Source organism: Boleophthalmus pectinirostris, unplaced genomic scaffold (assembly GCF_026225935.1).
Source record: "Boleophthalmus pectinirostris isolate CB_2022bp ecotype Guang Dong unplaced genomic scaffold, ASM2622593v1 HiC_scaffold_23, whole genome shotgun sequence".
Classification (NCBI taxonomy): Eukaryota; Metazoa; Chordata; class Actinopteri; order Gobiiformes; family Gobiidae; genus Boleophthalmus; species Boleophthalmus pectinirostris.
The window spans coordinates 18,555,186-18,570,100 of record NW_026571207.1 but is presented as its reverse complement, the minus strand read 5'-3'; the positions used below and the strand labels follow the sequence as shown (position 1 = coordinate 18,570,100).

The 14,915-nt window shown below is 38.9% G+C and overlaps 1 protein-coding gene across 1 annotated transcript in view; it reads right to left on the bottom strand.

Annotated features, from left to right (window-relative positions):
- drp2 (dystrophin related protein 2) overlaps positions 1-13,946 on the bottom strand; it is a 34,734-nt gene extending 20,788 nt beyond the window's left edge. The window contains exons 1-5 of the mRNA XM_020923601.2: positions 13,883-13,946; positions 7,325-7,445; positions 6,840-6,951; positions 6,129-6,285; positions 4,308-4,454 (exon numbers count right to left, since the gene is read on the bottom strand). Of these exons, the coding sequence (XP_020779260.2) occupies positions 4,308-4,454; positions 6,129-6,285; positions 6,840-6,951; positions 7,325-7,439 (531 nt within the window). The 5' untranslated portion in view covers positions 7,440-7,445; positions 13,883-13,946. The remainder of the gene's footprint in view (positions 1-4,307; positions 4,455-6,128; positions 6,286-6,839; positions 6,952-7,324; positions 7,446-13,882) is intronic.
- Positions 13,947-14,915: the final 969 nt, after the last annotated feature.

The following is a 14,915-nucleotide window of genomic DNA, read 5'->3' as shown; positions in this document are numbered from 1 at the left end:
CTTTCTTTTGCGGCTAACTGCTTCTGGATTCTTGTCTGCCATTGCAACAAACTTTGTGCTAACTGCGAGGAAGATATAGGTCAAAAAAGCCGCTAAGAACTGTTGCGTTGGTGGAGTAAACAGCAACTGTGCATCTGTGGACTGCGTAAACCACGTAATGGCAGCGCGCAGGCAAGTCACTTATGCTAGAAACGTACGGAGTTTGACTGACAGCCAACTTGATCAGCTAACAGATAACGAGGCAGTCTCGTTATTTATTTGCAAATGTTTAGCTGGCCCCACCACGTCCAGAGTTGATTAATTTTTATTCTCTTTTTTTGGTCATAATTACAAGGCTACTGCATCTCTATAATGCTATCACTGACAATTTGAAACAAAAAAAAAATCCTCCATACAACCTTTAATGCTATCTTTGCAATGTTTGAGTTTTCAACTTCTACAACTCCAAGCTGATCTGAAAGCACAGACGTTATTTTCCAACAAAAAAGGTGTTAGAAACATGTTATGATGCTACATATTCATTTAGATTGACGGGCTGCTGTGAGAGTGTCTCCTCTTCCCAAGCAATATTGATGGGGGCCATTCCAGATTGATAAATGTGTAGAACTCGATTCAGAGTGCGACACATATCAGTCCAGCTTTAGTCACGTTAATGTATTGCACTTTATGCAATTGACGGTGTCATCTGCATTAATGGCTGTTCAGTTTCTGCATATGGTGTTTGTGTTGCAGAACTGACTGTAAAAATACTTTGACACCACTGACCAGTATAATGGAAGAGTATCTTCAAAAGGACTGGTAAATGCTACACACAGGTAGGTTGGGATAGGTTAAGATTTCATTAGGACCAGCAATGAGCATCCAAAGTTAGCCTCATTACACTTCTCACACCTCACTGGCTAATTCCCCAAAATAAAAGTGTGATTTAATTGATTTGTATTAATTTAGAACGTTGTAATTGTGCCAGGGAGGACTGTAGCACAATCTATTTGTTGTACAAGCGTCCAAAGCTGCCATAAGGAAGACTAATGACTGAATTATCCTCAGTTGACAAATATTACCAAATCAAATTTAGAAATATGTTCTCATAATAGTGAGGGGAGCCTGGAATCAACAGAGCAGACGACATTTCTGGGATTTACATTTATCATTTTAATTATGAAACAAACAACGTCTGCGCACAAATAGAAAGGTTTTTGGACTTGGCTTTGATTTCATATGAAAAGAAATAATAATGGCTTACCATGCAGCTAAAATAAATTTCTCTAAACTTTAATTTCTAGGAGCACAAGAGCTATACTAATGAATAAAAGCCCATTTGAGCCATGTGCAAACAGCTGTACAATAATCAAAAGCAGAGAACATGATCAGAGGTTGCAATCAAAGACCCACGTCATATCTCTCTGCAGCAAGGCCATATGGACAAGTACAGCCAATTTTATTCATTTGTGGCTGGGGTTTAGAAATGGCCAATGAGTCATCACAAAACATACAAGGCCCAGGAGGATTAAACAGAAGAACTATTAACGAAAAAGATACAGGAACAAAAATAAACTAAATGAATGGTGTTATTAAAGCAGACACACACTGAGCATCACCTGGCCTTAAAGCATCAAGTGTCCATGTTGAAAAATACTATCCTTTTCAGAATCCAGATGAAAACATGCTTTGAACATAGTCCTCTGCCGTAATATGGACCAACATAAGAAATCAAAATAAAGGTGGCTTCTTCTGAGTATGTCAATTATAGTGAGGTTTCAAAAGAAGTATTGACAATAGTGCGAGGAGATGCCAAACAATCCATTAGATTCACTTGGAGGACACACCAGACTGATTTGATTTGTTAGAGATCAGAAAAACAAGGTTCACAACAATGAAATCCTTACACCACAGCGCTGTATTCAGTCCACCGATACAATACAATGGTCGCATTTTTGTTGTTGTTATTCTTCAGCTTTGACACAAAATAGTTTAGTGACTTGAGCTCAAACAATTTCAAAATTATGTTTAAACCAAAAAACTGAGCCTTGAATATAATGTAATGTAACTATAATCTGAACAAACAGAGTTACATATTTTCCATGGTTTACAATGTCATGGTGTTATATTATTACAGAAGGCACGACAGACAGGAACCATAGAATCGACATCAGAGCCAGCGAAGCTTGCCCATGCAATGCTGTTTGTAAAGTGACATGTGAATGCAGACTGTGTGAAAGCTGAGGGTGAGTATTTGTAGCATTTGAGCACTACAGAGGCTGCTGAAAGAGAAAAGCCTAGAACTAAAATTAGACACTGTAATATAATGTGTTTGCTCATTTCAGTCTACTCCCATAACATACATACAACAGAACATGCACAGAAACCGAAACTGAAATCTTGAAACCGAGTAAAATTTGCCTTCATGTGAAAAATCACCACTCAATAAATAAAGTGCATATTTTAATCATCATTATGTGTCTCTTCAGAATATTTTAGCAGAAATACAGACAAGTTTGTTTGACAGGTAAGCCACATGTCCATTTCTCTCAACTCGATTGAGTAATTAAAGTTTTATTTTTCGTCTTGTTCCACTACTGTGAATTTTCCACCAGTCAATGTGAAGTTTTTGTTTCGATGCTCCAATCATTGTTTCCAAATGCTTTTAGCGAGAGCCACCTCAGACTGATATGCAGAACTATCATAGGGCCACATATATCAATCTGGCGTGAGCTAGGTTAGGAATTAATGGGGCTGAACTTTCTGTTATATGCCCATTTTGAAGACTTTTTCCCATTACAGATATAATATTTTGTTTTAAAGTGTTAATCGCTATGGTCCTAATATTTTATCAACATTGGCTAAGGACAGTCACAACTGAAGTACGTGATGCAGTTAATGCAAAGGGAAAGGCATATTTGATTGTGACAGAAATAGATTTGAGCAGTGGTGCTTTGTATCTGACTTTAAGTGAGGTGAAAGTTATGGCAGACATATCCCCACTACCTCCTCCATGATTGAGTTAAGTTGATTGAGTCGCTCTGTCTGTTAAATGTCAGGATAAAGATTATATTAGTCCACCAAGAAGGATCGCTCAGTGACTGAAATATGTGATGGTCTGAAGAGTTGGCCCTCTGTGCCTTCACTATATATTTGATGTCTGCTATAACCTACTTTAGACGTCAGTGGTCCACAAGCCAGCTTTTTATGCAATTACAAATATGACTATTTTATTTTCATTTCAGTATAACCCAGAAGAGGAGAAAGTATTTTATCTGCACAATTTTACTATTTGCCGCCTCTTGCAAAAGAAAGAAATGAGATATTAATTTTTCATAGTGACCTAAACAAATATTTTGAATATATTTACAATACAAACGGTGTCTCGATTAGGGCAAAAGTCATAGTCACTATTATTTAGCTCATAACTGATATTGATGGATTATTTCAAACAATTACTTCTACATGGTCAAAATTAACCTGAACAGAAGACCTAATATAATTTAGTTTTGTAACACTTTTGATTAAATGTAGATTAGAAAAGTTTGCTCCAGGTTTTGAGGAGATGATGTATGCCAGTACTATATAAAAATAAAAATTATAAAACAGTATGGCTGTGGATTTTAGACATCTGCAGTAGGTACAAAAACAAGTTGTCCATTTTTTGTTTGTATCAACATTTGTGCACAGTGTTCCTCTAACATCACTCCAGTAGTTAAAACTCCAGCTAAATCTGCCCAAGTTTTAAGTGGTCAAACTTCATATTATGAACTAAAATCACATACAACACATACATACAAGTTAATTTACAAGCATTTTGGCGCGACGTTTGTGAGAGTAAAAAACAAGCCTAATAATATATTGGAGCTGATTTCATCAACATTCCCTGGAGGTATGATGCTAACTGTAGTGTCTACACTGTCTGAGGCTTTATTAAACTTTCAGAGCTTTATTTTAACACAATCTGACACAAAAGAATTGACTTAGTTGGAACTACAACCAGCCGTCAAACACCTAAACAGGACCATGAATGCTCGCATTGATCACAGGCTCCTGAAAATATGTTGTTTAAATCAATTATTTTTTTTCTAGAAATTTCAGACAAAAACTTTTTTGGCTGATATGGCTAATGTGCTAATGTGTGTATTGTGTCACTACGGTAACATTTTACCATTAGAAATACATGGAGAATACCCCCAACATGATGTCACTACAGAAAAGGTGAGGAGGCAAAATAGCCATCAGTCAATCCTTCATTTCTTTTTTTCATCCATACTAACAGTTTGGAGACCCTTGCAGCCGAACAGAGAGATATCTGTAGACTATACCTGAAGCACTTTCCACCTGCTGTTGAGATGCTCTAGGGCGCGTGCGTTTTCCATGGACAAATGAACATCGGAAATGGCCAGCTGGTGTGCCAGGTCATTGACGTGCTTCATGCCCTCCTTCACCTGCGTTAGCTCCTCCTTGAACAACTGCACCATAAGAGGAAGAAAACAGTGGAGCAACACGCAGGATAGTAAATGTAAAAAAAATAAATATTAAAATACAAAAACCACAAAACATTCACTTTGGACAAATGCCAAAGAATTTAATTATCTACAGAATCAATAGAAACGTGATTCATTATAGTTGTCAGTTCTGTTTTAGGGGTAAATTGGCAGCAACCATGTATTCACTTCCTGAGCCAAAGTGAAATGAAAAGCGTATTATAATGGACTTTGTGTTTAAAGGTTATGAGTACAGAAAAATAATCAACCTGCTGTGTTTATTATTAAAGTGCCATTAGCTTGATTTTAAGGATGCATTTGTGACAAGAAGACTTCTTGACTTGTGGGAACACATGAAAAATATATAGTAATATATATATAATTGTATGTTATATTGGAGCCATCCTATTTTCATTCAAGTCAATATTAACATAAAAAGTCCAACACATTGATGAAAATTCAATTATTGAAAATTGCTATCCAATACAATTATTTTTGTAATTGAAAACCACACAGGAAGCAGTACTAAGTTTACCCCAATTTGGGAATATTTTAAACATTAAAGGGCCCATATTACGTTTTTCTAATCCATGTTATAATTTTGTTTCCTCTTCAAAAACCTACCTGGAGTTGTGTTTTGTTTAACACACAAATCCTGCATATATAGGCTGAGTTCTTCTATCAAATGGAAAACACTGTCATGTGGTAATACGGGAAAGGTTCCACTGTGTTTTTAAACTCCATACATCTTCACAATAATCATTTAAATTACATCAGACTTAAAATTACCAATCTCTTCTGAACTAAAGGTAAAAGGTAGCTGTTAACTTGAAAACTACCACTTCATGATATCACAAGGTGGAACCGAGCATTTTCAGCTTTGGAGATGTAGACAGACTAATAATAAAAGATTAAGAATCAAAGATTTGTGAAAGAAAAACAAATAAAACACCAGGTATGTTTATGATGAAGTAACAATGAGTAAAAGCCCACAAGAATCAATTTTGTGTAGGTTCTTTAATCTAAGGATTTCAGATTTCTGTAAAACTGCTTTAGAGACAATAAAAAAATGTGCTGCCATTGAAGTTAATAAGTCAGCTGTAACTGCGTTTGCTTAAATTCGATTCTATTTGCCCTGTACTGGTTGAGTAGTTTCTGTGCGTCTTGTTATCAGATTTCTGTCAGCATTCCTCTGTCTGGACATGTGGGATACATGAGGACAAGTGACAGGGCAGGCCCTCAGAGCTGCTGGAACATGTGCTGGTGGTGACAGGAGTCTAAACACTGACATGATTATAGTGAAGAGCCCTCAGTCCTATAATGAATGAGACATGCTGTACAATTATATAGAGCAGCAACATTGCACTCCATAATGACTGCACCATTGACCTGCCATTTGTTCAGCAGTATCTATTCACTGAGTCTGCCTTTCACTGTGTCGGACTGAAGCGTCTTGTCAAAGTATGTCACATCAAATATGAATGCCCTGTATATTGAAGTTAGCAAAACAAACACACAAGTTCTATTAAATATTCATCTGTGATTTTGAATGCCACTTTTTTGTTGTAAGCTGATGGTGTGTTGTGGTGTTTTCAAATTCAGCTCACAGCACATACTGAATCATAAAAGAAATCAGCAATGAAATACAGGATATTGCACCTTGGTGGCATCTATATGGTCCTGGAGGGAGTCAATGAAGAGGTCTCCAACAGGCTCCCATGCATCCCGGACCCCCTCAGCCTGGTCCAATGCTACAGCCAGCTCCTCCATGGCAGCTTGGATCTGTAGTAATCGCTCCAATGTACGCTCCATGTGTCTGCAACAGAGTATGTTTTTTTCTAGAATAGATGAATGATTGTTTATGGAAGTATAATGGAAATCTGCACTGGGAAAGGTCATTAAAAATATGTACTCTAAATAAAAAATATCTACACTCTTAATTTAATCAAAATGCCTCCAGCCTCATCCTTGTTATGGCAGCCTGACTCCTGATCAGTGGCCTGCCATAGGTGCAGTGTACAAATTCATAAGACCCCACCAGCTATAATAAGGTGAATATAAATTGCTTAGTGTTACTTAGTGCAGTACTGTATACGCTTATAATGATTTATTTTATTTTTATGACACATTAACATTATGTTAATGTAAAGTATACTTTTAGTCTACAAAAATATAACCCATATCACCAGTACAATGACTAAATACAGGTATTTGCATGGTGTGCATAACCTGAGATAAGCAATCTCTCATTTTTGGCAAGCTAAGGGCTCCAAGAAGCCTGTTGCATAGGAGACCACAAAGCTATGTACAGCAGTGCTACTGATGAATGTCTTCTATGAAAGACAATGAAAAATGGTTAGCATGTCTGACCTGTGACGGTCTACACAGCGTGCTGTCAGCTTCTCCCACAGGTCACTGGCTACGTTCGCCTGCTTCCATACAGATCGACTCACATTGAGAATGCGTCGCCTCGGAGACACTTCTGTTGAAGACAGATGAAAATATACTTACTCATTGAAAATAAATGAGTAAAAGACAGGGCAAGAGAGTCAAACAGGGCTGCAGTAGTCTCCAGATGAGAGTGCTGGACCACAGCAGAGATGTGGGTGGAAGACACACTGCTCTTTTTATTATTGATCTAAACAGATGGTGCTGAGGAGTGGGTGAACTTCACTTAATTGGACCCGACTCGGGCACTTCCTGCTCCCAGTGTAGCACCGCTGTAATAAGTACTAATAGAGCAGGTCACCTGCATGAGGGCTGTGAGTGAGAGCACTGGATCACTTCTCCACAGCGGAGAGGACTCTGATATTTTGGCTGGAGCAGCGGTTGGCTGGACAGTGAGGGGTGCAGACCTTTTCCATCGCTCAGGCTCTCCTCAGGCTCCTGGAACGGGTGCTGGGCCAGAAAGGCCTGGGCGGACTCCAGTACTGAGTAGATGAAGGGCCCGCGGGACTTCACATCCTCCATAAAGGCCTGGCAGACACAGAGGCAAACTTCAGAACAGCAGTGACAACAAGAGCAAACAGTGTCCTGGAGGCTACCAGCTGCTTCATTAATAAACAAGTCTGAATATATGCACTGCTTACACTGAGCAAAACACAAGAGAGTGTTCATAAACGTTAACTGCATTGAAAATAGTGCCAGATTAAATCTATGCCATTAGTCAAAGTATAATTTATATGATTACAAAATTCTTGCAAAATGTCACACTGTGCAATTAAAATTATATGTGACCAGTTTACCTTCTTTTCTGGCGCTGAACCCCAAACTATTAGTGTAATTGGAAAGATAATTGAAAGATTAATGCGCGATAAGAACAAATGGGAATGAGTGGAGCAGGCTCATTAATCAGAGGATACCTGCTGGTATTGGTTTATGAAAAATAGAGGTCGCCATGGTTGTCGTTTCACGGTGAGAGGGGTCCAGGGGTTTACAAGCATTAAACTGGAGCAGGCCAATATTTAAAGGAATGTCAAAGTGGTTAATTACAGCTAATAGTTACAAAGTGTTCAAATGATTAAAGTAAAAATGTGAGAATATTTGATTATGCGTTTTTGTGTGAGAGTGGCACAAATTGTCTTTCTGTGACCTCAATGAAACTCTCATTAAAACACTATCTGGAGCTTGGAGCTGCCGTCAAGTCACATTTTGCTTCAACTAACATTCTCGTGAGACAGAATCATGCCTAAATTGACAGTCAAATTGATAGGAAGCAGCAGAGGCATAAGAAGGGAAGAACACCCACATACTAGAGTTCAAAGCTGGTTCATTTCAATACACAGGCCACCTATAGATCTCTGACAGAGCGTACAGAACCAGGATGTAACACAGGGATTTCTATGGCTGAGTTAAGAGCCCAGAGCGCAACACAAAGACAAATCTACAGGGTGTGATGGTCGGCCGGTCTGTGCTCAAAGGCGGTCCAATTAACAGGAGACAAAGCAGCAGAGGAGCTTGGTGAACACAGCTCCCTATGTGTAAATCATATAGACCATGTGTAGTGCAGTAGAGATGTAGTGTATACAGACACTAGATCAATCATTTTTACTGTAGGATACTGCTACAGCCCAGTTCTTCCACTGTGGAGTACAATAAAGCAAAACAAAGGTGAAAAGAATCATTATGAACAATGAATCGTACTGTACCTGACCTCTGTAATAGTAGAGTTACCAATGTCCATGTCCAAGCGTCTATAAAACTTATTTGAGTCAAGGTGGGAAAGCACAATATATGACAATCGTATTGAAATTACAAAGTGAGTAGGTGCATTATCAAATCACAAAGACTGCAATTATTTAGGAAATAGAAAGTCCACTGTAAACAACAAAATATTAATTCTTCTATTAGAAAATAACTGCTAACTCTTCAGTTTTAAGACCAATATGAACATGTTCTGAAATGAATGGGATTCTTGTATTAGTTTTGAAGTTCATATTTCAGTCTTCTCTCAAATACACAGAACAGAACAGAATCCTATTTTTAAACATTCAATTACCAAAAAAAATTTAAATCACAATTATTCTTCTTCTTATTATTATTATTTATTTTTTTCAAAATTATGAAATCCTCTCTGAGGTCATCAAAAGAGAGACTGTGTCTGAATCTGAGTCACTACCAAATGATTATTGTGTCTTTTGACTTTAAGGAGGAGAACATTTTCATTGTCACAGTTTTGAATGTTAGCTTTACTCTGACATGTTTCGTCTGCCTCCTTTGTGAGAAGCGTGACCCAAATAGGCCACCGTGATGCGTCTCTTATCAGCTGTCCCTTGCAGGTGTGGCTGGCCTACCGAACCTGACAGGTCGATCAGGCTAGCCACACTATAGAGGCGAGATCAGGAATTGGGCACACTCACAATCAGAGCATTTTTCACTTCCCCAGAGACCACACAACAGGGGGGATGAAACAGGCAATGATAGACGCCATGGTCCCATTTTAAGTCTGAGTGATTAAAAAGTCAGAAGCCATTGGGATAAAAGTTAGTGTCTCAGGTATTGATATTAAACAAGGCATGTCTCATTACTCTACCAATATCTTTGAGCGTATCTCTTGTATTTCATTCATTTGAAAATAATCGTCTTTGTCATGCATAATAACACAGGAGGTGTAATACCACAGATCTCTCCATTGCTCAAAGTCATTTATTTAGGAAGTCAATCCTCTTATGCTATAAAGAGATTACAGATTCTGACTTGAGTCTACATTATGGCTGGAATTAGCTGACTTGTGTCCTGTCGATGTGTTACCACGGAAACAGTGTTTTGGTGCATGTTAAACACCAGGACTGGAGCTGGGCAGACCTGATAGCACCCAGCAGGCAGAGTCACACAGGGGGCCCCCAGTGAGACAGCAGCTCACAGCACAAAACAAACATGCTAAACGAGTGTAACATTTTTCCAGCGCTAAATTTCCAGAAGAAAACCTGCCTTTCTCCCAACCTCTCATCCTCTCTCTCTCTCTTCTTTATTCTCTCCATCCCTCTTTAGGAGCTTCTCTGCCCAAAGAGGAGCTGAGCTGTGGATTTCCTGAGCCAGCTGTCATGTTAAAACTTTAATTCCAGCTAAATTTCACACTCACAAGGCAGGGGCTTTGGGTGAAGGGACATTAAAAGCAGAGGCCTTCAGATCAGATTAAGATATGTTTTGTGTGTGGAATAGAAGAAGTCAGCAGGAGGAGGTGACATCGTTGGCTTAATATGACTTGGATATAATGACCCGAGCAATTAGCTTTATGTTAATGTGACCTGCTAACTCTATCATCTGTGCCTTTTGTTTTTTTGCATTTGTGGTCAATTCAATTCAAATAACTTTATTCGCCCCCCCAAAGGGCAATTAAGAGGCACACAGAGTAGCAGACATTCATACACATGAAAACACAGGCACACACACACACACACACACACTTGGGCATAAGTAATGCAAAATACAAGAATTAAAGTGCATAGCTGCCTGATGAGCCCTATAGGGGATACAAGCACAGGGGGTCATCACAGCAAATTAATCACACTGGCTGGTCTAAACCATTTTTTTCTGTTGGGCAATGGTTTCTGAAGCTGTGATAAGGGGATACACAGGCGCAGTTGAACTCAGGAGTCTTTTGGAGATTGAGTTTCTATTATTATTCAATAGACCTGGTTTTGTCCTTCATTAGTCCTCAATTAATTCATTCACTACAAATCATGCTTGTACCGTGAGAGCTGAATATTCTGTGATGGGGCTTAAGGGTATAACTCTGTTGCAGCGTTTACTGTGCATGGCTTCACCCATTTTCAGATATATTAATAATATCGCTCTCAGTTTTACTTGTAGTGAAGTGTGAGCTCACAACACCAACCGAGGTGTATGAAAGAATTTTACTGAGAGTGGCCCAGATTTTTAAAAAATTCTTCTTTGAATTTTTATTTATTTTATTTCCCTCCCAGCGGGATTTGTTTTCATTTCAGTTTTTCCCCACATGTGAGTTCTACAGTCACACCAAATCCCATCCACTGCTCACTCTCCTTCCTCTCTGCAAAAAGCTCCCTATCACCTCCTTTAACGCATCCTCCAAAACCACACAGACTGCAGCAGCCAGCCCCCACTCATCTCAAACTGCAAAAATGACATCAGAATAAATCCACTTACGATCAATTATTCACATTTCTTAAAACGTTCTAATTCTCTATAGAAAACTAAGATGCAATTTTCCCATCTGCTTTGTTGGTGGAAGTTTTAGAGAGGCCGTACACTGGGGAGGTGGAGAGGCAGATTATAAAGCAATGCCATGCTAAAAATGGAACAGCAGGCATAAGAGACGAGAGGTGATATTAAATAGCTTGTAAAGAACCATCGTGTAGGATTTGGTAAAAAAAAAAAAGAAAAAGTGTGGTGTATAGGGAACACAGGGTAGATCAAGTGTGACTGCTATAGTTGTATCTTTAATTGGACTGATTTCACACATAGGACTTTTTTGTAGCAGTTGGAGGAGGGCAAAGCAGAAAAAAAATAACATGTAGTCCCAATACAGGCTGTTTTTTTATGGATATGAACTTTCAGATAAGAAAACTATAGAGAAAAGAAGAGAAAGTTGGCTGTGAAGCAATTACGCATTTAGGTGTTACTTCAGTGTAAGATACCAAGCACCACAGACATCTTTTAAGAGAACACATAAAGGTGGGATTTTAGATTTAATAGGAAGAATTGCTATAGGCCTGTCTTTTGGTTTGAAATATCTGAGAAGCTATTTTCTTCTAAGCAGTAATCCAGTCTTTTACTGCCAGACTATAAGACGCGTTTTAGCTTTCTTATGTGGAGTAGAAAAACTCTGACCCTTTGTAAAATTCTTTAAAGCAACAAATGGGATAATCATGGCATAACACTCACCATAACATATGGACTAAGTAAGGCTGCAATTTTCTATATGAGGCTTGTTGATGGAAAATGTCAAACCAAAGAATGAAAACGCAACACACACCAGCTCAACACAAGAAAAAATTACCAAGAAGAATGGTGAAATAAGAATGGCTGACCACCTTAAGAGTGGCTTTTAGACTATTTCTGTTCCGGGGAAAACAAATGGGGCCTTATTAAATTTTAAAAATGGGTACAGTCTCTATAACAACAGCAGGCAAATATGCAGCTAAGTGATGAATCATATAAAAAGATCCTATAAATCATTAAACTATTTAGCTCAGGTCAGAAGGCAAAAAATTTGGTTTTTTCTTCTTGTCTACATTTAATCATATTTCCTCACATGTACGCATTTATACCAAAAAGGAAACATGTTAATAAGCCCAGGCCTGATGCTAACTGTCAGAGTGATACATTTTGTGCCTTGGTGATCTAGTAAATCTCTCATTAGTGCCAAATCTCACAGAAGCCTAAAGCTGCCGTCAAATCAGATTCTGCCTCATAGAACATACGCTGGATTTTATCATGCCCCAAATGGACAACACTGACTAGTTTCATAAATACAAAGGACCCTTAATTAACTCTAATCATTTCTCAAATCCTCATAGCAGACTTGCTGGATGACAACTGATTTCTGAATAAATTCTCCTCTTGGGTGTTTTAAAGTTGGATGTTATGTAAAACTTAGTTAAGCAGCATCCATCCGAATGGCAGCTCAACAGTCTTGATGTCAAAAACATTGTCCAGAAGACTACCAATAATTCCTTTTCTGCTGAACAAATGAGAGATTATTACATTAATTCCAGGCAAAGCAATAACATCTCCATGGCAAGTGATGGACCTTTAAAAGGAAAAATGACAGGGCGCAAGATGCTAGTGTGCTTAACCTTGATCTATGAGCAACTTCTACTTAGTTTCTAAAGAGACCTTTTCCTGGTTTGGTTTATGTTATGAATATCACTATTACTCTGCTTGTCCACTGCATTAGCTCTAAGCAGGTCACATCTGCATCCATTCTTGATTTATGAGAATGATATGCCCTTCTTGATACATAACCTGGAGGCTACAGGGGTCGATGGCACAGACTGGCAGCATCGCTTAAGTCATTCTACCCCAGGGCAGCTATGGCTTCATTAGATGCATGAATAACGATTACACCATGCCCCTTACATCTCTCTTTGTATTTCTCTCGCTCATTCCAATTCGAACAACAAAAAGCTTTCTGCACAAAGGCATGTTAGGTAGTTAAGAGAATTAACTAAAGTATGCATACAAAATTAAAATTACTGGCCCATGGCAATACTTTTAAACATTTCCTTCTTTGTGAATTTAAAAGGCACTATTATTTTGTACATGTTACTGGACAGTAGATGAGGTGCTGTGATCAATAAAGCCTGATATGGTGAGTCGGTGTGTCCTTCACTCCTCGAGCCCTTGAATAGATCTCAAGGCCAGTCTGAGTCACTGAAGCATTACGAGAATTATCTGAAGCAAGAGCAGAGCTACGCAGACTACACTGTCAGCAACTCTTGTCCCCAATGGCCTTTCACTTTGAGCCACGCTCAGAGACCACATTATCATAATATTCCACCAAAGAGAACAATGTGTGTGCATTATTCATAGTGTTAAGTATAGTGCCCCAAAACTCAAACAGCTCAGATAAAACGCTGAAATAGTTTTGGGGTTTACATTGTCCATGACTAAAACTGCCTATGCAGGACTAGAAAGAAGCGGTCATGGTCTGGTCAGATATTTAAGTTTAAAACAGGAGCTAAGGCAGTTGGGGGTATTTCAGTTCACTTATGAAACATGCCACATAAATAATGGTTTCAGTCTCCTGTGGGGTCTCATACAGTATGTAGATGAGCATTAAATAGAAGCTCCTGTACTCCCCTGAGCTGAGCAAAGAGCCCTTAATCAATGTGAGCAGGTGCCGAGCGGCGTGTGCCTGATTCTGTACTAATTGTTGCTCCCTGGAGGTGTGGAGTGAGCTGCATACAAGATGTGGACCCAGCACGTACCTGGTGGAACTCCCTTTGGTGCTGTACAGCGCCCACATCGCCACCTATGGGCAGCTGCTCTGACAGTTCCTCGTCTTTGGCCGTCAGCCATTCGATGATCTCCTGGAGCGAGAGCTGCAGCTTCCCGCTATTGTCAGAGAAGGCCTCCAGTCGAACCCTGCCAAGAACAGAGACACATGCTGTCTGAGGGGACACCAGACCAAGCTTTGAACGTGTGGCAAAATGTTGATTTTCTGTTCATAAATGTGTTTTAGTTTTTAGTATAAGCTTGTATGAGTGCACTATATTTTAACACACATACTGAAGCTCTCCAACTACATGAAAACAAAAGCAGTCTGTAACAACTTGAAAAATGTGTTAGTGCCATAATTCCTACACAGAGGCAATCTGGGCACCAAAATTAGGGCTGCGCAATTAATCACATTTTAATGTTTGAGATTCAGTTGTTTTCAAGCAGCTTGTATTTTTATCAGTTTATGTCCAGTAGAGTAATATTAAAAATTATTTGTATTTGCTTTTAGTTAAACAAAATCACATAAAAAAAAAATACGATCCATCAGTTTGAGAAAAATAAACATGATTTGTTCTGTCAGTATTTACTGCCAGTTGAATGAGTGGAAAAAGAGCTGCACACCATTTGTACTCAATGAACTAGAGTAGGCAGGGGGGCTTTTTGATTGGTCAGTGCTTCCTGTCGTGGTATAGATCTCATACAACTATGCAGAACCACAAGGTATGTGGAAATTAAATGACACAACTCCTGGCCTGCATTAGATGAGTGAAAATAAACATGGTAGGAAGCTCAAAAACTCAACTGAGCATAATACACCTTTGAATTCAGACAGCTAATCTTAGTCCACGAGTGACACTGGTCACATGTACAGTGCAGCTGCATATTTAAGAAGAGCCTTGAATAACTGTGGTGAATTCATGTGACAACACCTGCTAGCCAAATTTCTGGTATCCACTCTGGTATCAGTGCACAGCTGGTGCATGTGGTGTCAGGGCATCCCAGTGTTTCAATTACACAGCA